Below are 21451 nucleotides of genomic sequence, written 5' to 3' on the forward strand. Positions count from 1 at the left end.
GGATCTGGCTGGCTCGGGCTGCGGCACTTCTGAGTGCGGCGTATGGTCTACAAAACGACACAGGGAGCTGTTTAAGCTGGCAAAGTCTTCCTATTACGTTGAAATGATTAACAGAAAAGGAGGGAGCAGAAACTGACTTTGGTGACCCACGCCAAAGCGTTTCTGCCAGGCTGCCAAGAACCCCAACGAAAAGTACCCTCTGCAGCATGTGGGCAGGTCTCGGGGAATGGCCGAGGGCACCCGGGGCTCCCACCTAAAGCTACAGCAGCCCGCCAGCCTAGCCACCCCCGTCTCCGGCGGTCGCAGTTCAGTCTGAGCCAGCCTCCTTTCCCAGGGAGGCTTCACGCTCCAGGCCTCCTCTAGAGCAGGAAAGGGTTAGTCGCGTTGGCCGGCTGAGAGACTGAGGGGGGAATCCCCGGGTGGTGGACAGGCTGAGCCACGGACCCCATCGTGCCCACGCTCACTCCTGGGCCCATCCTGGTTAGAGAGGTCACGGGGCCCACGGCTGGCAAGGGGGCCAGAGAAGGAAGGGGCCCCGGTTCCAGCCCCGGCGCAGCGTTGAAGGACAGGCTACCCCCGAGGATGGGGCTGGCCCGCAACTGATTGAGAGTGAGGGGCTGCGGCTGATTCACTTGGAAGGGGTTGACTGCGGCTGGAGAAGGAGAAGCCGACGATGACGACGACGATCCTGGGAGCAGAGAAGAGGGAAGATTCAGTCCAGGCTGACAGCAAACAGTTACACAAGCACAAGGTTGCAACAATGATGCCCTTTTCCAGGACACCTTCAGTGCAAGGCAAAGAGGCAGGGGCCCTGCCGGTGCGTCACGCAATGCCCACTGCCCAGGAATGAGAGCAGTGGGGTCTGCAGAAAAGGCAGCCAGAGCGACAGATCACAACCCAAAGTCGTGCCTGAGCAATTCTGCCAAGCAGCGCAGAATTCAGATTCTGCTGCTGGGGGCTCACCAGTAGCCCAGCTGAGATGGAAATGAAACCTGGAACCGGGGTCCTCTCTCTGAGAGCTCGAGAGTCACCCCAAAGACAGCTGCATCCAGGCAATTCTCCCCAAAGCTCCACTCAGAGCAGTGTTGAGAAACGTCAGCAACTTCTTAAAGCAGGGCTGGCTGGGGAATTCTGGGAGCCGAAGCCACTCATCTTAACGACGTTTAGAAGGACCGCCTTAAACCACGCGCCAACTGCCTCTCCACGAACTCACCTTGCGTTTCTGGATCCTGTTCCCTGCCAGGCCCTTTCCCTAAAACACAGCTGGGGCCAGCAGCTGCCCTCACTCAAAAGCACATAATGCAGCCCGTCAGCCTTAAAGTGAGCAGACTCATTACAGGAGCCCCGGGGGTGGGGTGGGGGCTTTTCCACCGTCTGCAACTCCACTCTCCAAGAAACCCCAAGTGCCAACTCGGGGCGAAGACGTACCCGGAGCCAAGAAGGGATTGAGGGATGGCGCTGGCTGGGGGGGCTTAGATACCAGGGAGTCCAGATTCACCAAAGCAGCATTGGAGCCCAAGAAAGACTCGGGGGTCTTCCGAGCGCCGCTCTGTTTACTGGAGGAGGAGGAGGAGTCTGAGAGGTCGGGGCTGGTGGTCCCACTGTTCTGAGCTGACACAGCAGAACCTGAATCCGGGGAAGAGAAAAAACGGCTCCTGAAAAAGATCGATCTCAAAAGGGCGCCATCCCTATTATGCCCCTTTTCCTTAAACATTAGACGACGGCTTTACTCTTCCCCCTTTTCTTGTTGCTTCTTCCAAGGGATGTGAAATCCCAGCCTGCCTCAGACACCGACCACGCTGATCCTTGATAGACAATTTCGTTTACCTAGGCCTCAATGTCCACAGGAGTCACGTTCTCCCTTGTGATTTTTTCCCCCCTTTAATTTGGGGAAGGCTATCGAGATCATTCAGCAGCGGTTTCCTATCAGGTGTTCAAGCCCCTTTTCAGCCCCCAAACTCTGGTGTCCGTTTCAAAGATACCTTGCTTGTTAGAAGTTCGAAGGGTGTCAAATTCAGAAAAGTCGTCTTTAATTGTCCCATTCAAATTGCTGAAGAGGTCGAAAGATTTACTACCTGCAGTGGAAAACAAGAGTGTCCTCGTTTTAGTTGCACCCCAGCCAGGACTCTTCTCCATAATCCTAGAAAAAAAATATGGTCTCCTCTAACGCCTTGCAGTCAGGGTGCTCTCTCTCTCTCTCTCTCTCTCTCACACACACACACACACAGACACATTTGTGGAGGACAAGGTAACCAGTTTCACCCAGCTGCAAAATCCACCCCAGAATCTTGGCCACCCTGATTGGAGAGGCTGGGGTCTGGGCCTTCCCATGTTTGGCTGAGTCACAAGCTCTCGACCCCTGCAGGATGGCCTGACCCAGGGGTCTCCAACCACGGCGACTGTAAGACTTGTGGACTTCGACTCCCAGAATTCCTCAGCCAGCATAGGATAGCTGGCTGAGGAATCCTGGGAGTCAAAGTCCACAAGTCTTAAAGTTGACACGGTTGGAGACCGAGCTCTAACCTAGCTTCCGCAGGACACCTCTGCTGTGTGCCTTCAGCCCACCCAAGGGTTCAGGAGTAAATTCCCAGGCGGCAGACAGATTAAACTGGATTTCTTTCACGAAACAGACCAAGCTACCAGAGACCTTACGAATAGAGGAACGGATAGAATTACTGACACAGGAATGTCTGTGTCCTAGGAAAACTCCCCCAAATGAGAAAGTCTTTTGTCCAGGGAATGTCAACGGGAATAAAACAAAAGCTTTAAGGAGTATCCACAACTTTTCCTTTGCTCAGGAGAGATAACCGTCATCTTTCGCTTTTTAAAAAAGCATTCCCATCACTTGAGCCGGGCTTTGATATTTCTAAACACTGCAGCCGGATGGTGATAATTCTACCTCGTGTCCAGCCACTAACCACCTACAGGCCAGAGAAGATGCTTCAGACCTAGCCCCCGATAAGACAGGCTCCTCCAGGAGACACAGAAAGAGGGCAGGCGTCCTGCTTACCAGAGGCAGAAATTGGCTTGTTTACTGGTGCTGGTCCCCAGGGCTCCAGGGCTGTCCTTGTTGCCACGGAGGAGGGCTGGGAAGGAGCCCAAGGATCGGCATTCTTTGGGAGAGGCTGGGCAGCTGAGGATGTTGCAGGGGCTCCCCACGGATCAACAGAGGTGGCTGGTTTGGCACCTGCAGGCAAAGGAGGTACAAGCTTTACGGCCAGGTTAGATCTAAATCCGACATTCAACCGGGTACCAACGAGAGGGGAACTTCAGTTCTGAGGGATTTATTTATGTAATCCTCATCCTAACTCAGAAATTCACCAACAGAACCAGATGCGAAGAGCATACACACAACACTTGGAATCCTAAGCCAAAATCTGTGGAGCATTTTTCACAGAGAAATCCTAAATCCAGCTCTGCGATTTCAAACGGGGCAAAGGAATCTTGTTGCTTCTGCTGAAGTTGAACGAGACGACGTGAAGAACCCTCTTGATCTTCTCCAACACTGAAGACCCGGATCGACTTGCTGCCCATCCACATATCCCATATTGGTTTATCGTAAACTGGATTCTAACAGGATTTTTTAATTATTATTTTTAAAAGTTAAAGGCTGTTTCTTGATCTGCATCAACATGATTATGCCACAAAATTAAAACAGCAAGTTGCTATTCCTCCCATTTTCTTAGCGCACTGATTTAAACAAGGGGAGCCCAAATTTTCCATTGGTCGGTTGTGTTTTGGCGTATCTGTTTAAAGGAATCCTGCTGGAAACACACACACAAAACTGTAAAAACAGTGATCCGCATTTACAAACCGGTGCAGGTTCCCAGTCATTATGTCCAGAAGACAGGAAACACCGCACAGCTTTCCAGAGAAAGCAGCTAATCTCTTCCCGTGGCCTCCATTTCCGGCAAATTTATCGACAATTCCATGCAAGAAATGCTAATCGCCCGGGGCTGCCGTAAATGGAAGCCTCCCAAACAAGTTGCTCTTTCATGAATCGGAGGACAAAAGCGGGCAGGCGCAGAAACGGCAGGGCTGGAGGACAAGACTCTCTTCTGAGGAGGCTCTTATTGAATTTCACTGAAAACCCCGTCCAGCTAAGCGAGACTCAAAGGCCTCTGTTCCGCTTTGAGTCAGCCTTTTCAGCGGCATTCAGATACATAAATCTGGTTTCTTCAGCACCATCCTAGGGAGCCAAGGAGCTGGCGAGCTCAAACAAGGGGCCGTTATCAATGAATCAAATCAGTCAATGTTGAAAGCCCCCTAGGTGGTTGCAGCTGCAGCTTGGGGAGCCTCTTTCCTTGAACCTTAATACAGGGGGTTGATGGCACCTTCCTAGGTTTAAGAATAAAATGTTCCCAAAACTCCTTACATTCCCCAAACCCAGGCCCTCCCAGATGTTTCCTTTATCTCCAGCAGCAAAAGAGAAAAGGGTCTGAGGACAGAGCAGTTCAAAGCAAATGCTGAGCAAGAGCTGGTGTTAAGCTTGTTGTACTGGAGGCACATCAATATTGCAACAAAAACCAAGAACAATCCTAACAGGGAATGAAACAGACCGGATGATTTGTGTGTGCCTTTGCAGCACTTGAACAGGCAACCATTTCTGCATCCTAAGATAAGGAATAGTAAAGCCCACCTTACAGGTACAGCGGATGAAGAAGCAAAGGAAAGGACTTGAGCAAGAAGTGGTTAATAGTCAAAGCAAAGCTGGACAACATCCAGCTTTGGTGTTAACAGAAAAAAACCTCCCAATCCGGGCATCTGAAAGGGGAATTCGAGACCTGAACATTTGCTGGAATAAATCCCCTGGTCTTGCAAGCTTCTCTGGCATGTATTCTCCAAGTATCCCAAAGGTGTTTTTTTTTCACAACACAACTGGACTTTGTTTTTCCTTGAAGACATTTCACTTCTCATCCAAGAAGCTTCTTCACTTCAGATGAAGTGTCTTCAAGGAAAAACAAAAGTCTAGTTGCCTTTTGAAAAAGCACCTTTGGGGACAACCGTGACCTGGAAGTCTGAGAATCTCCACAGATATCCTCCAAGTATCTCATCGCTGAAACAGCCTCGGGAAAAGCATAAAGGAAAAAAGGCACGTCAAAGGTTTAAGTGGGGAGTCTGGGGAAAAAAGGGAGGCAGAACCCGATTCCAAGAAAATTGGGATCCACTTAATCTTTTCTTCAAAAGCCTCCTCGCAGGATACTAACCATCTCGGGAAAATAACCAACTCCCACCGCCTAGTTCCCCCAGACGCAACCCAGTTACAAAGGCAGCCCCAGACAAAGACCCATAACCGACGGCCTGGCTTAGTCACCTCAACTGCTGCTTGTTGGCCTAGGAGACACGCAGACCTTCTGCAAAATGAACTAAAAAAATAAAAAACGAGGGCTAACAACCAATAGGACTGTCCACTAGTCCTCAGATATACTGGCTGAAGAATTCTGGGAGCTGGAGTCCACAAGTCTTAAAGTTGCCAGGTTTGGAGAGGATCAGTTGGGTAGGGTGGTGGTGGTGGTGGTGGAGGAGGAAAAAAGGTGCCAAACTACCAGGGAAGCCAGACTTTCAGGATTTGCATGGGCCGTCCCACCCCGAGGGCTCTGTGGGAGTGGGCAGCAAAAGACCCCTTTCCCCCCACTCTTACCGAACGATTGCCATGGATCGGAGGTGGAAGTGCCGACTGGAGGACCCCCCCAAGGGTCAGCGTGGTTGGCTGCAGCTGGGGGCTTCCAAGGCTCGCCTTTTGGGGCAGGGGTGGCGGAAGAGGGCAGCGCATCCATGAGGTCCAGCAAAGCTGCGTGCTGCTGATAAAGGTTATTTTTAGCTGTGTATAAACATTTTACAGGATCCACAAATCATCTTTTTCAAAAAGGAACAGAGGAGCACAAGGAACAAAAAAACGCACCATTTCACTCTTTCCCATGCCCTCAGCTGATCACCTGGGCTTTTTATCCCAGTACAGAGAGAAGATTTTTTATGATAAAACACCGTGTCTTCCACGAAGGCATAAATACTCGTATCAAATAGAGTTGCAATGCTGGCTCCATTTCTAATGTGTCCCATCTTCCCAGTGAGGTCTGAGAATTCTTTCAAAGGAAACCGCCTACCTCCTTCTTTTTGGGAATTTTGACGGTATCTCTGCGACTTTCTTCCAAGGCCATCTGCAACCTCAAATCGTCTCCGCGGCGCAGGCGCTCTTCCTGCAGAGAGGAGGAGGAGGAGTGGGAGGTTTAAAACAGGCTCGCCCCACGGCTCAAGGAAAGGCACAAGTTGTGCTCAGGGACTCGTCTGTGCCCCTCTCTCGGCAGGACAGCGGAGTGCTTGGACGACACTCTTCCCATCTGCTTTTCTGAATTTCCTAACTGGCTTCACAAGTCTTAAAGCGGCCAAGTTTGGAGACCCCTGATCTAATACCAAAGAAGCTAAAATGCCCATTTTCACTCCTCCTGCTTCACTGCGTCTGCTAAGCCATGGGTGCCTCAAAGATTCAGAATTTTCCATACTCGTCAGTTTAAGGTTTTAGAAGCCAAACTGGAAAACTGGCACCGTTAAGGCTTAATCCCAGACCTGCAAAATTTTTGCTTTAGGCTTTGACTGATAGCTCTAGAGTGTCCAAAGAGTGATTCACATCCATTCGCAAAAAGGCTGCAGCTTTCCTTGGATCCTACTTAACTCATAACAACTGTCATACACTTCCACAGACCACCAGCTCCTTGTTTGTCCAGGACAGCCGAGCTGGGAGCCAGACTTTCACCAGTGATTTTCAGTTAATATGGAAACTGGGGGTGGTGACGACACGGCCCCTGCAAGGTTGCAGAACGTTCCCCCTGCTATTCCAACCTACCGAACCCAGAAGGGGAGGGGGCTGAGAGCTGTAGTCCAGCTGCACCCAAAGAGCTGCTCTTCCCAGCCCTTTTCCTCACTTCACCTTCCTAGCGTGGACGGCAGGTCAACCCAACGTGCATCGGGTGATGCTGCTGCTGCTGCTCTGCCCGAAACCCACCTGTTCCGCCACTTCTCTGCTCATGGCCAAAGCCAGCTGCAGCTGGAGTTCCTCTTCCCCGCTGGTCTGAGGCCGGGCCTGCTCCAGTTCTGAAGACACTCGTGGTGATGTAGCTGCAGGGAAAAAGAGGCAGAAGCTTGGCTCTCTCCAAGCAGCTCGGCTGCTGAAAGCCCCTCTTCTCCACCTCAGCCATCCTCCGCAGCGCGTCAGCTACACTTCCACAACTAAGGCCAAGCGGGTGATGTTCCTTATCCATTGTTGAACTGCAGAGTCCTCAGGCAGAGCAAACCAATGATTAGCAATAGCACTTAGACTTATATACCGCTTCACAATGCCTCACAGCCCTCTCTGAGCGGTTTGCAGAGTCAGCCTGTGGCCCCCAACGATCTGGGTCCTCGTTTTACCGACCTCAGAAGGACGGAAGGCTGAGCCAACCCTGAGCCAGTCAGACCCGAACTGCCAAACTACTGGCAATCGGCAGCCAGCAGAATTACTTTAATTGAAACAGAGAGCCCGGAATTGTAAACTGCCAAAGAGGAGCCAGCTGAAGGCTGATAAAACCAAAATCTGGCTGAGGAAAAGCAAACCTGAGACTTACAGCCAGAGATACTTGGAGGTGGGAGGGGACGGGAAGAGGGGGGTCCCAAGGGGGTTGTCCTTGCTTGTCCTCTAACTTGTATTCTCCCCAAAAACCACAGATGCACCAACTGAGCTTTCCCACTTACATGCTGCACGTAAAGACCGGTCTGGAAGCCAGGTGGGGTGCCAAGGGCGCCTGATGAGGCAGGAATCCCAAGGCCAGACTCTTTAAGGTCGAGGCCGACTATCTGGAATGCAAACTCCGAATTGGCACCACCTTAAACGCAGAACTGCTGTCCCTCTAACGCAGCAGGCGGTCAGGGGGAAAGAAGGCCCAGGATGCAGGCTTGAAGCCCCGTCATACGGTGCTAGCAAGCGGTGCACAGGGGCACGCTAACAGCAGTGCGGTTCTTATGGCCGGGGATGGCTTGCTACGCTGACATGCACCCCACCCTATGCCATTATTCCATAGAAAAGTGCCCACTTAATGTACAGAAATTCCCAAGGTCCAATCCCAGACATCTTCTGTAAGTAAAGAATGGCAAACTAGACAATCATACCCAAGCTCTCTACATAGAGAGAGATATTGCCCAAAAGCTGCGATTTCCCTGGCATTTGGCTCCCTCTCCTAAGAAGTACAGTCACGGTAAGCTTCCCAGGCCTGTTTCGGTCCATGAAGCATTCATCTGGGTGCAACGTCAAACAAAGCGAAAGGCAATCCTTGCCTGCACCCAGAGCAGGAATCCTTGATAATGATGATCCCATGCACACGGAGGAGAGGCAGAGAGCAAAGCCCTCAGAATTCAGCATTGAGTAAATCTGGTTGGGGCAGCTGACCGCCCTGTTTCCACCTTCGGCTAACTGTAAGTTGTTCTTACGGCACTGCTTCAAATTTCTCAGAGAGATTGAAAATCATAGCAGCATTTCAGATTCAGACGGGCTGACTACCCCCACAAAGCTTACGTTAATTTTTATAAAACTGTGCCTGTAAATTGAACTGACCTATTTCCACCTTCCACTCCGCATTTAAATCCCTCAGAGAAATGAATCATGTCATTAGGAGGCCGGTAATGGCAGCTCATCGGCACCCCAGCCGACCCTGCAATTTCTTAAAATTTCCAAAGCATCCCAGCGTTGCCGTGAAAGCCTCGTCTCCCAGCGATCCAGCCTAAACGGTTTCCTTGTGACCCGTGAAGAGATCCTTTGTTATCCTGCTACAAAGCGCCTGATCATTGACTCAGACGTTTGCGCAAGATGGCACTGAGTAGATCCAATTTCGACATCCTGAGACCTGCTTTGTTGCCACTTCCACAAACCTTTGGATTTCCAAACTATGAGGAAGTCAAAAACTGAGGTCTGCTCTTTCACAAAATTCGTACAGAAACAACTCAACTCTGAGCAGCCATTCAGAAACTCTTCCCTGAGGATATTTCTGCTGTCTGAGCCTTGTAGGGAACGCCAGGGCTTCCCATTACGTGTGTCTGATAAGTGTTCCCCAAAGTAGGGGGGAAATGGCAACCACACTTCTCACAGATTCACAGAAATTATTTTAGAAAATTATTATTACTAGTCCAAGAGTCTAGTAGCACCTCTACACTAATCAACTCTCTATTATCACAGAACCTTTTCCCCGTAACAGTTCAACGAGGCATTTCTCCATCTTTAAAGATGCAACAAAATTTTCTACGAGAGAATAAGTCAAAATTATAACCAAGCGGGATGGAACCCCTGCAGGAAAGAGCTACTTCCAGTTCAACTTCAGGGCTGTTACCCTGTTCCGGAGAAGATCTTTAAAGTGAAAGCACCAGCCAAACAAGGGCCACACACCAGGTAGCTGGTTCAAAGACCCGCATTTCTTTTTTTTAACCCACCCACAAATCAGAAGAGAGCGTGGAAGCACACCAAAGCCCACAATGTGCACTTACACCCATGGTAGGAGGCTGGAGAGCCGCCAGATTTGCCGTACTCTTGCTCAGAGTAGCTGGTGGACAGATTAGGCTGGCTGGACCCTCTGCCAAAGGAGATCTGGTTGCTGCCCACTCCGATGGCCACTTGAGCCATGCGTTCTTTGGTCTTTAAGGCCTGGGCCCTCTCCGCCTTGAGCCGCTCATCTTCCTTCAGCAGGGAGACCAACTGCTTGGACTTCTCGCGCACGTTGATGCCCTGGTCCTTCCCATCCCGGTCAATGTACTGAAAATCTTTCAAAGTCTGGATGGCAAAGATGTTCTCTTTGCACTGCTGGGCCACCCGCTCTGACCCAGTTTTGATCAGGTAATCCAGCAGGGTTAAAGCCTTGTAAACGTGCCTCCAGTTCTTGCCATGGTCGTTCAACCGCTTCCAGATCATGCTCATGATTTCAGAGAAGGCTACCACGTTGTAAGTCAGGTCCGCAATTTCGGTCATTAAGGAGCTGGAGGGACCCCAGGGATCATTGGAAGTTGCTTCCCGGACTTTAATTTCGGCCTCTGAATAATTGTTCACAATGTTTTTCATCTGCCGCCTAATCGACGAAGTTGTCATTTTTATCTCCTGCTCCGTCAAGGCAGATTCCTCCCGAAAGTCCTCAGGGATTGGCTGCCGGGGCGCTTTCCCCTCTGCAAGTCCCTCGGACAGGAAGACAGAGCGAGGACAGCCGACTTGGAGCAATTTCTGATAAAGTCATTTCCTCCCCTCATGGAAGGTGCAAAAGAAACTGGGAAGCTTGACCTAAAAAGGAGGGAAAATCCCATTAGTAACCATGGCAATGGCTTTCTAGCATTTGAAAAATAGTCAAATCCAACTTCAGCATCCCATCTGTCAATGGGGTGGCATGACAGGAGGAACCGTCCCCAGGACCGGAGCTCTCCTCAGCGGCACCTGGGAAACTAAATCACCGCAGAGACCACAGCTAAGACGGATGGTGGAAAAGAGTCCAAAGCCCATTTACAGCAATATCTTCGCCGCTGCACAGCCACAGCCACACAGGAGTGTTTCAAGAGGCCTTCCTCAGGCATCCAGACGCAGATAAAACATCGTGAACAGCTCGGATTGCCAGATAAAGGACCAGGAGGAGGACTGAGCTGTGGCTACAGACAAGATGGCACCACCGGCTCGAAGCAACTTCTGCTGAAATCATTTCCCCTCCTCCCTGCGTATCACACTTTGGCACAGACCCCACAGGAAGGGTGTCTCAGCCCGAGAACCCTGACACCCCAGGGCACCAGCTGCTTCCTATCCTCCTCTGGTCCTCTTCTATCAAGACTGCAAAACATCTGTCAAGTCACTATCTGACAGGCAGGAAGGTAAAATAGATCATCTGGTAAATATTGACAAATTTCTTTCATTAAAAGCAAAGCATTACATTAGTAGGGAATTAACCTTCTTTAAAGAGGCCCTGTGGATTATTAGTTTACTGATGAACCGCCCACAAAATGTGCAAACTCAGCAGAAACGGGGTCTCTACAGGGCCATGAAGTTGCAACTGCAGCACCAATGAAAATTAAACTTTATGCAGCAGCTGCTTGGGGAAAATACCAGAATGCAAGTTGATGTGTGTGTGTGTGTGTGTGTGTGTGTGTGTGAGAGAGAGAGAGGGGGGGGGGAGAGGGAGAGAGCGCTCCTCCAGCAGTTGCGGCAAACTGTCAGTTTATTGTCAAAGAGCACTCATTTCTCTTGGGATCTTGTGATTTATTCCTGCAACTGAAGCCGTATCTGCAATTAGGCCTCCTGATAAGTCTGATGCAGCCACTGTGTCAGACCTCAAAAACACTTGCCTTTTCTGGCCTTCTCAACAACATAGTGTGTGACTCAGACGGAAGGCAGGACTATGAACAGTGGAGAAGGGGGGGGGGGGAAACGCATATGCAGACTGGAAGCTAAATTCTTCCCAAAACCACATTAGGCAAACGGTCGCTTTGCCTTGGGGAGCTTCCAGACTGTTTTTAGTTCTGTCCTTGGCCAAAAACCTTGGCAAAGCATTTTAGAAGCTGAGAAGCAGCTTTAGATGACCACAATCGTCGTGATCCATCATGGCCAGAGCCCCCTTTTCTAACACAATCTAGACTCGGTCATTAAAGGAACAACTAATACTTTTAGTTGGCTTTCTTTACAGAAGTACGCGATCTACCACTGACTTCAGAAATTCTCACTCTAACTTGGGATTTCCAAATCCCAGGTGGGTCTTTTCACGCATAACTTTCCAAACTCGCGATACAGCTAGGGCTCCCCAGTTTTGGAGGCAAGGCCTTTCTTTTAATTAAGTAGGGTGCCATACTCCTAGATGTATATACAGAGACGCCGTGTACAGAGAAGTAATAAATGTTTATAATTATAGGCAACAACTAGATTACTACAGTACATTCTATGGTGCAATAATATCAGCGTACAAAACTCCAAAAGGAAGAGCAGAAAACATGAATAATTAGCACCAGGCATAGTGTTTTATCATAACTTCAGTTAAGTTAACTTCAGGGTTAACTAAGTTACCCCAGGGGTGTCCACAACTTTAAGACCTGCGGACTTCAACTTCAATGGCTGGCTAGGGAATTCTGGGAGTTGAAGTCCACAAGTTTTAAAACAGCCAAGGTTGGACACCCCCGAGTTACTTACTGCCTGGTTAGAGCAAAAGGAGATTCGTATCTTAATACTCTGTGGAGTATTAAGGAAAGTGCATCACACCTTGGGAGGCCGGTGTGTGGTGTAGTTGGTCCACATGGTGTGGTAGGATGGAGGGTTTGTTGTCACTGTGTGTTGGGGGAGGAGAGCATGGGGGGGGGAGGCTCAGTTAATCTCAATGTACACATGTTGTACTTTGACAATAAAGGTTTATTTATTTATTTATTTATTTATTTATTTATTTATTTATTTATTTATTTATTTATTTATTTATTTATTTATTTATTTATTTACCTTCCAATTTGGTTGAAACTGCAGGAAAGTTCTGAGTTTGCAGGATAATGAAAGCCACTTAACGACCCACAGATTTTTTTAAAAGTTGACTGAAAGCAAGAAGAAGCACCACCTGCATTCTTCTACTGGAAACGTAAAACATGCCAGGCATGTTTCCTGTTCCAGGTCTAATACCACTTTAGGAAGAAAAAAGAAAGAAAGCCCCATCTGCTCACTTGGAATTAAAGCCCACCAGATTTCAAAGAGAAGCCCGGGGACCCCCCTGCAGCTCTGGAATCCAACTACGGTATTTCCGGTGGTACAAAAGGAGCGAGAGAGACCCCCAATGTCCCAGGGAGATACAGGAAGGAAGCCTCAACTCTCCTAACCCCTGCTCTTCAACTCCAAATGGCCTCTTTTCCCTGACATTTCAGGTGGATGAACAAAGAACTGGGCTTTCATTACACCCCTTGCTCAAATCTTTCACGGGAGACTGGGTTAGAAGTAACAAATCATCAGACACCAATGCAACAAAGAAGCTGTGCATTTAAAAGGGTGTGTGTGTGTGTGTGTGTGTGTGTGTGTCCAAAAGATTTGTTTCCAGAGCTAAACAGGAAAATGAATTCTATATTTCATTCTATCACAGTTAACAGACGGTTAACAGATGCAATAAAACTGGGCATTAGGCATAAAAGTCCATATGCAGAACACGCATCAGACCTTTTCTGCCATGGTAAAAAAAAGGAAAAACGTATCAACAGAACAGCAAGGAGTCCTGGAAGAGATCGCAGGAATTTTCTCGCATTCCAACGGTCTAAACACAGAGTTCTGCAGAAAAAAAAGAACCAAGCTGAGATTTAGCAAGTAAAATGTATTTCAGAAAGGAAAAAGGAAATCAAGTGTCATTCTTCTAAAGCACACAAACTAGTTGACAGCTGTCCTTGAACATACCCTACGTTTCCATCTCAGAACTTCTAGAATGAAAGCTTGAGCAGAGAACTGCTGAATCTGATCCTAAGGCTGAGACTGACTCTGCAACTTCACAGTCAGTTTACCGAAGGGAAAGAGACGCTCTCAGGAGAATTTTTCTCTAGGAAAGAAAGCTATGGGAAAGCATGGATTATTGGCCAAGTTTAGGTGGTCTGATGAACCATCTGCTGCACCACCATGCCCCAAGGAACTCAGGAGTCTCCATGCCCCATCATCGGACTTGCCTTCTTTCAACAAGACGATTTCGTCATGTGCCTTTCAGCTCTGCGTAACTCAAGGCATGTTACACAATTGGGTGCTTTTGAAATAAAAGCCAGAAGAGATCCTGTTGAACCATCAGCAGAAATCACTGAGAAGGGGGGAGGAGGAGGAGGAGGAGGAGGAGGAAAACAGGAAATCTGATTCATGAGGAGCAACTAGTTAACCAAGTATTTTTGAGATTAAAACACACAAACACAAACACATCGGTATTCAAGGAATGGAGAAAGCAGAGAGCTGTACATATATGCGAAGAAGCCCTCAAACAATTCCAACCCTCAAATTATGCTAATATCACCGCATGGCCCAATGCGGGCTTACTCTTAACAGTACAACAAAGAGTAAAGTGGATAAACACAAACATACTGTCTGGAGATTAGTGGAGTTGCAATTCAACATATCCAGATAGTGCAAGGTTGGGGAAAGCTGGACTGCAGACACAGAGATAGAGAGAATAAAATCAGATTTCCGTGCCCAGAATTTTCTTGGGGCACAGAGTAGGACCATGGCAGATCTTAAGCACTGCTATGGAAGCAGAGAAGGAAACCCATTTGACACTTCTCTTGATCTTACAAGGTGTAGGGCCATTCAGCAATTCAGGCAGTGCATTCCCATCAGGTTTGAGACCAAGTGTATGATAGATGGAATGTGCCACAGTTGAAGATTTCCCAAATGCCAAATTGCAATTTACTCATTTTGAAATAAGGCTTGCAAAATTCACAAGAGATTTTACTTCCATTGGTTTATTTGCAGTGAAAAATGCAGCCCTGACCTGGATTAAGAGGCAAGAACCCAAGCAAGCAAATGTCCCGATTCAAGATTCAAATACTGTTCAGGTTTGGACAGGGGGGGAAAGAACTGGGCTCAATCCTGCCAAGACCGAGGGGCTGGGGCTCTCTGGAAAGGACAAGTGCTCAACCCAGGGGGGGGGGCTCCTGGACTCACAGCTCCTATGTGAAGAACAAGCAGTGCAGCAGTTGGTGGAGTCTGTGCAATAAGTACCGTTTGGTACTGGGACACTTACAGAACGGCTGACCATCCTGTTGAACACATTTACAAGGTGGAGGTGTTGGCACATTCAGTTTGATTCAAGCTGGGCTGAGCAGAAATTTGGGGGGGGGGGGTTTGCAGGCTTCACATCAAGGCTCTAAATTAGGGATGTCCAACCTTGGCAACTCCCAGAATTCCCCAGCCAGCCACTCCCCAGGAGTTCAAGTTCACAAATCTTAAAGTTGCCAAGAGTGGACACCCTGGCCCTAAATGTCATTGTGAACCATCTGGACAATGCAAACACAACATCTGTGTTACCAAACCTCCAGACAATCTCTTGCTCAACGTCCTTGCATTGGGACATATTAAACTTTCCGCCTTATTGAAATAAAACAGGAAGTGTTTGCAAATAGTTCCAAAGTATCCTTACTGAAGTGCTAACTCCATTTTTGTCAAAGGTATCCTAGCTAACAGCCTAAAAAAGGGCAACTTTGTTAAGAGTTCATCTGTAACATGAATGATTCAATTAAGGCTACAGAGTGTTCAAGTATTCACAACACAAATGTTGCCACAAGAAAAAAACCAACAAACAAAAGCCTAAACATACATCTGGAATAGGATGTTTGACCTTTTTTAAAAAAAAATTATCCCCTGAAATGCAGAGTTCTTGTAGCGTAAAATACACTCACTTTAATTAACTAGTTAATTGTAACACTCTACCTGCTTGCAACCGGACCAAGGAGGCACAGGGAATAAGAATCAAGATGTTGTATATGAAGCCAGACAGCGAAGGTTCTGTTTGCTAGTTCTTTGCTTCATTTATGGAAGAACAGTTCATTCTTTACTCGCAGTTTCAGAGAGCTGACTATACCTCATAAATCACAATAACCCAGAGAAGCTATTATTTACTCTTTCAATCTCGAAGATTAACTCGAGAGGATCAAGAGGATACCAGTCTCATGGACCCAGTGAACATTATTAAACAACTTTTAAAACACAAGTATAACTTTAAAGATGAAAGAAATTATAACAGGAAGATCCAGACAACACTGTATGCAATTTAACTCCACTTAAATCCATTAAGTAAACTGGGAACCACAATGTTTTTTGAACTTTTAAAGGAGTTGAAAAGTGTCCGTCTAAACACGAAGAACATCTTTAGAAGCGAACATTTTCCATTTCTCCTTTTCTTCATCATAAGGAATGCAACAACTAACCATTAAAGTTGCTTCAAACGTCATAAAAGCACGCAGAGAAGCTACAGAAACTATAGGCCCACTGAGCATGGAAATCTTTTATGGCTACTAAAAACTATTTTTGAAAACAAATACTTTCCATTAGCTATTTATTTCAGTGAGGTTGGCTTAAGACAAGTGAGTTAAAACCTGAAATTCTGGAGAAGTGAGGAACTGGTCTAGAATTCTGTAGCTTTCCACTGACACTCCTTCCACCTTCCCAAGTCCTCAAGCATGCAGGGATTAACAGGAGGGGTGGGGGCAATGCCCCAGGCCCCTGTGAAGGGGGATAGCTGAAATGTTCTGGCCTCACAAATGGCCTGCTTCCTGCAAGCAGCTCAGACTCTTCACTGGGGGATGCTTAGGAAAAGGAGCACGCTCTATTTTTACTGTAAACAAGGCCCATCATCCATGGTCACTTGGAGACCAACAGGACGGAAAGATTACTTACACCGCAGGGCTTCTTTGACACCCTGAAAAGGCTGTGCTTACCTCTCACACGCTCACTATCCCAGCTCGGAAGAGAATTGGTCAAGCTGGCAAACAAATGTTCCTGCACCTTAGTCCTAAGGTGTCCTAAGCAATGGGCTAGCTAGGGCATGGGCTTCAATCCCTTCTCAAATTGAGCTATGCTCTTCTATGAAGCAGATTCAGCAAACCAAGTTTAGCTAGCCCTTTTTATGACCTTGGTGGTGGGCGTATGGCTGAGCAAGGTCTTTCTTCAGTTCAGGGTAGCTAAGAACTGCAAGCTGGTGTTTAGGGAAATCTGTGACCATCTGATCAGCTTCCAAAGAACCCAGGAAAAGAGTTTCAAGATGCAGCAGAAATTCCGCATCTTCTGCAAACACAACAGTCGGTTTCTACGTATATTGACCACTGAGTTCACCTCCTATAAAAACACCCTCTTACTATGCTCAACCACAGAGGAACCAAAAATAACTCTGGCAAATAAGGAAGGGTTTGCTTGATGGATTCACGCCACAGCCGTGGGGTAGCCCTGCGCAACCTATTTAAGTCACTGACCGGCAGCCTTTCCATGCCTTCCAGGGAAGCTCGCAAACCACCAGACTCAAAGTGAATTATAACAGCTTCCCCATAATAAAATTATTGTATTTGTATCACATTTATGCTGCAATGAATTAAAAATTAAAATAAAAAAATTAATAAGTTAAACAATAAATAACAGCAAGTTAAAAAAACAAAATTGACAGCAAGAACACAGACTTTTTTATAGCCCTATAAAGTGCCAGTTTCTCGGCCCTGTGACTAAGATCCAGACTTGATGATCTGCAGATGTGATACAGTACAATATCTGCAGTTCGCAGGAAATGTGCTCTTTAGCCATATTGGCTAGGAATTAACGCCAATATATATCATGCACATATACCAATAAATATATATCACATTGCTACTTTACTCTAAAAAGCTGCAGACAAACCAAAATACTCATTATCGACAAGTCAAAACTTGAAAATTCATGTCGTGTAGTTAGACTGGTTTATTTGATCCCTGGCAAATGGCACTATACTTTCACATGAAAATTACTTGGAAGACATCTGCTAAGATCAGAATGAAGAAAAGGAATCTAAAGACACATCAGTAAATAAAATGATTAAAGAAGGCTTCCCATTTTAATTCAAAGGCTACAGTCTGCTACACACTTATGTGGCAGTTACCGCCATTAAACTCAGTAGGGCTTAATTCTGAGTAGAAATAGTCCCTGTTAATGATAATATTACAAAAAAATATGTATTCCAATTACGTGGCAATGTGTTTGCCTTTCTACAAACAATGTTAAACTATTCATACAGCTAACCCATATTGAGGAAATGTCACAATGATCTTTTGTAGTGTATTTTAAACTAGAAACTGTTACACCTGCCAATGAATTTCCATTGCAACAACCCTGAAGTTAGGCTTGTGTATCGCAGAGTCAATCCCTAAACATTATTAGCCTTTCGTATCCGCATCCGTATTTTGACACTCTCTGTGGGACTGTTCAGGAGAGCCACATATATTTAATCTCATGCTTAGCTGGCCATGCCTCAAATATTTCAGTGAAATTTACTCCCAGATAGATCTCCACAGATTCAACTGACAATTGAACATTTCTAAGTGATGTAGAGCCAGTTCATACATATTAAGATTCCTAACTTACTTGTCTGCACAAAAAGGCTGCAGACTCCTTTTCAATGAAGTTATAATAAATCTGTGTTAGATTCAATCACTTTTTTTTAAAGGGGGGGGTGCAGAGAACCAAGGAAACCCCAATCATAACCCCACGGCACAGACTTCACAAGCTCTGTACCAGCATGCAGGTCCAATTTACAACCAGCGTTCTTCAACACAACACCTCCATAAACAAGAGGCCAATAACTCACAAAATTCCAGCACTATCAGTGGAAATTCTCAGCTAATCTCCAAAGACTGAGCAGGGCCAGAAGAACCCGATTAATACTTGGAGGAGAGACCACAAGAAATATCAGACTAGACCAGAAAGTAAAAATAAAAATTCCCCAAACAGCAGAACCTACATATCCAAGACGTCAGGGGTGTCTCCATGAAATCATTTGGAGTTGATTTACTTTATCTTTACTTGGTTCCAACTCTCTTAAAAGGCACCAAGGAAGGTTACTGTACCCAATGCATCGATAACCAAAACTGTTCTGGATATTACCTCATAATTGCAATCAGTCACCATTTTTTAATATGGGCATTTAATGTAAATGCATTTTCTCAATTGTGCTACAACAGGGAAGAAACCAAGTATCATCACAGTATTTCATTACTGCAGGTCCCTATGCGTTAAAATGTTAAACTCATATGATATTCAAATATCTCCCAAACTACACAGACTTTAATAAAATATTTTAAAATTCAATAATTTGATGGAAAACCTGGAATGTCTGCAAGGGTAGAACAAATGCTTCAGCAATGATCTGCCGATGAACAGAATGCAACAGAAAATGACAGAAAAATAGCTGGAAAATCAGTGAACAGACCTCTCCTTTCTGACTGTTTTGATTCCAATTGACAAGGTAGAAGGAGGAGAAAACCTTTTTCCTGGAATTGACTGTTCTGGGGTTGCTGGAACAAGCTTTGAAGCCGCAAAAGAAAGACCACCATCTACAGACTTCACTGCTGTGAATTTAAAAAACCTACTGCTCTCATTCTAATGAAAATAACAAAAATGACAGAGAATGCAGGGTGTCAGAATCTACCCTGCGTTACACATCCCTTCAGAAAGACTCCTTCACAAAGACAAGCCCCCCCAATACAAAATACAGTCCCAGTACGCACACATTCCGACTGCATGAATTTCCAGCTCCTGATTGCACAAATTCACCGTTCAACCAACGTGTCTGAAAGACATTTCAAATTTGATTGAAAAGAACCTCAGGATTTGGAGGAAGAGAATTGTTGTGTTGTGTTACCCACACCGCACCTCAGACCATTCTCCATCCTGTGTGTGTTTCCTTCCCATTTCGGATGAAGACAAACATTTTCTAGACATGCAAAGCAGCTTCCATAGCTCAACCCGCCCACTTGCTTTACACCGATACCTTTTGGATATTCAGCAGCTCAACCCAACCGACCTTCTTCCCTTTTACACACACAGACAGAGAAGCCAATTCTTTCCCTTCTGGGTCCATTTTAGGTAATCACACAACTTCGGTCTCTTTTTCCCGTTTACGCTCTATCATCATTTCCAAGCGCAAGACACACCCACAAAAAACCATAACAATAAGGAGGAATCCGGTAGCAGCTTTCGGCCCAATTTAATTCTGGTTAAAGGGCAGAAGCTGCGGGGAGAGCTTGGCTTTTAATCAGAGGCACAAAAGCTGCACGAGACGCCTCGGCTGCCAGATTTCACGGCCAGCAAAAAACAAAGAAAAACAAATGAAGATTCAACGTCCTCCTCCCGAGCCGGACTCCAAGACGCGGGGAGGGGGGTCCCCGCCCGCACCAGCCACGCGGAGTTCGGGAACGGCAAGGAGACCCCGAAAGGGCTGCAGAAAAGCGGGGTTCAAGCCCTCCTCTGGGCCCACCCAAGCAAACCCATTCCAAAGGGGGGGGTCTTTTTTGGTGGGAAGCATCTTTTACCCAAAGGCGGGGGGGGGGGGTGAATTGGGGCGGGGAAGGGGGGTGACAGGGTCTGGCCAAGGCAGGGTGGACCCCCCCTTGAAACCGCCCCCCCCCTTCCTCCCCCTTCCCCCGGAGGATCCCGGATGGAGACGCCCCCCCAGAGAAGCAAGCCCTCCCCCTCCCCACCCAGGCTGAAGGGAGAGCCCCCTGCCAATGGGGGGCGGCGGAGCCCCCCCTCCAGACGAGCCCCTGGGGCCGGTCCGGGTCCTGCGGGGGAGGCAGGAGGGAAGCCGGGGAGCCCGGCCAGAGCCCCCTCCCCGAAAGAGCCTTCGGGGGTCTCCGCAGACCGCGCTGCCCCCTCCCGCCGGCAGGGAGCCCGGCCCCGCTGCCCCCTCCGCGCCGTCTCCCACCTGCTGCTGGCCGGCCCGGCTCGGCTCGGGGCTCCGCCGGCCGCCGCCGCCGCCGCCGCCGCCGCCTCTGACGCCCGCCGCCCACACGCGCCACCCAACATGGCGGCCCCGCCGGGGGAGGGGGCAGGGGAGGGGAGGGGGAGGGAGGGGCGCGCTCCCGCCCGGCCGGCGTGCCCGCGCGAGGGCGTATCCGCAGCCGGAGAAACCCCCGCGCAGGCGCCCTGGCTGCCCGGGAGACCCAGAGTCTGCGCGTGCGCCTTCGCCGCTGCCCGGCACGCGCAGGAGGGAGGCTCCGCGTGGAAGCGGGAAGGCGGGCAGGCGGCTCTCCATCTGCGCGTCGCTGCTTAAAGGACCCGCGCACGCTGGCCGAGGGACGCCTACGAGAGCGGTAAACGGCGCTGCCAGGGGTCTTCGTACGTGGCCCTTTTATGACTGGTGGACTTCAACTCCCAGAATTCCTCAGCCAGCCACGCGGGCTGTTCGCGTTCGTTTGCCACGCTCTCCAAGCCAGCCAGCGATGGAGGAGGCGGCATCGGGAACCAGCATCTTCTCTTGGATTCGTTTCTTACCACAAGCAGCCCAGCGTTTTCTCCCTGCGTCCCTTGATGAGGTTGAAGCCTAGGAGGTGTCTGGCTTCTGTGCGGTTCAGTCTCCGAATCTGTTAGAAGATCTGGCTGGAAAACACACACACACACACACACACCCTCCAGCTGTCAGAGTCATAAAAGAAATCAATAGGGGAACAAAGGGTTGTGTCGGATCAGTCCTCCCTATAGAAAACGGAGCATAGCAGAACAGATAGCCAGGTCGGATTCCAAATTAACGAAAGGAGAAGCTCATCTGAAAACTGAAGTCTTAATTTTCCACGTGCTGTTTCCCTAACCCCCAGGAAGACACACACACACACACACCCCTTTTAGAGCGGCGCAATAAGACCAAACACCTGACATTTGAAAATGGAGAAGCAAAATTGTGTGTTGCTGAGGGTTTCCTGTGCATGTGGCGAGATGAGGAGGGGGAAACCTTCAGAGGGCCTT

The 21451-nt window shown here is 48.0% G+C and overlaps 1 protein-coding gene across 6 annotated transcripts; it reads right to left on the reverse strand.

The window, feature by feature from the left end:
- Positions 1-70: 70 nt before the first annotated feature.
- On the reverse strand, positions 71-20535 carry EPN2 (epsin 2). 6 transcript variants are annotated; one of them, XM_081337887.1, is made up of 9 exons: positions 20415-20535; positions 9505-10285; positions 7001-7113; positions 6105-6197; positions 5642-5798; positions 3011-3187; positions 1983-2075; positions 1429-1626; positions 71-688 (listed from the first exon to the last, which is right to left on the reverse strand). In XM_081337887.1, the coding sequence occupies exons 2-9, from the start codon at positions 10097-10099 to the stop codon at positions 360-362; spliced, it is 1755 nt and encodes a 584-aa protein (XP_081194013.1). In that variant the 5' UTR covers positions 10100-10285; positions 20415-20535; the 3' UTR covers positions 71-359. The 6 variants fall into 6 exon arrangements, 5 of the variants coding, with proteins under 5 accessions (XP_081194013.1, XP_081194010.1, XP_081194011.1 ...); XM_081337884.1 differs by having other exon boundaries at positions 5642-5801; XM_081337885.1 differs by lacking the exon at positions 20415-20535 and adding an exon at positions 19482-19620 and having other exon boundaries at positions 5642-5801.
- Between the last annotated feature and the right edge of the window lie 916 nt (positions 20536-21451).

Source organism: Vipera berus (assembly GCF_964194415.1).
Source record: "Vipera berus genome assembly, chromosome: 13".
Classification (NCBI taxonomy): domain Eukaryota; kingdom Metazoa; phylum Chordata; class Lepidosauria; order Squamata; family Viperidae; genus Vipera; species Vipera berus.

Coding starts and splice junctions, on each gene's coding strand:
- EPN2 (XM_081337884.1), bottom strand. CDS start 10,099: ATGACAACTTCGTCGATTAGGCGGCAGATGAAAAACATTGTGAACAAT. Junction 7,114..9,504: donor TCCAGCCTCCTACCATGGGT/GTAAGTGCACAT, acceptor TTTTCCCTGCAG/CTACATCACCACGAGTGTCT. Junction 1,627..1,982: donor TCGAACTTCTAACAAGCAAG/GTATCTTTGAAA, acceptor CCCCGGATTCAG/GTTCTGCTGTGTCAGCTCAG.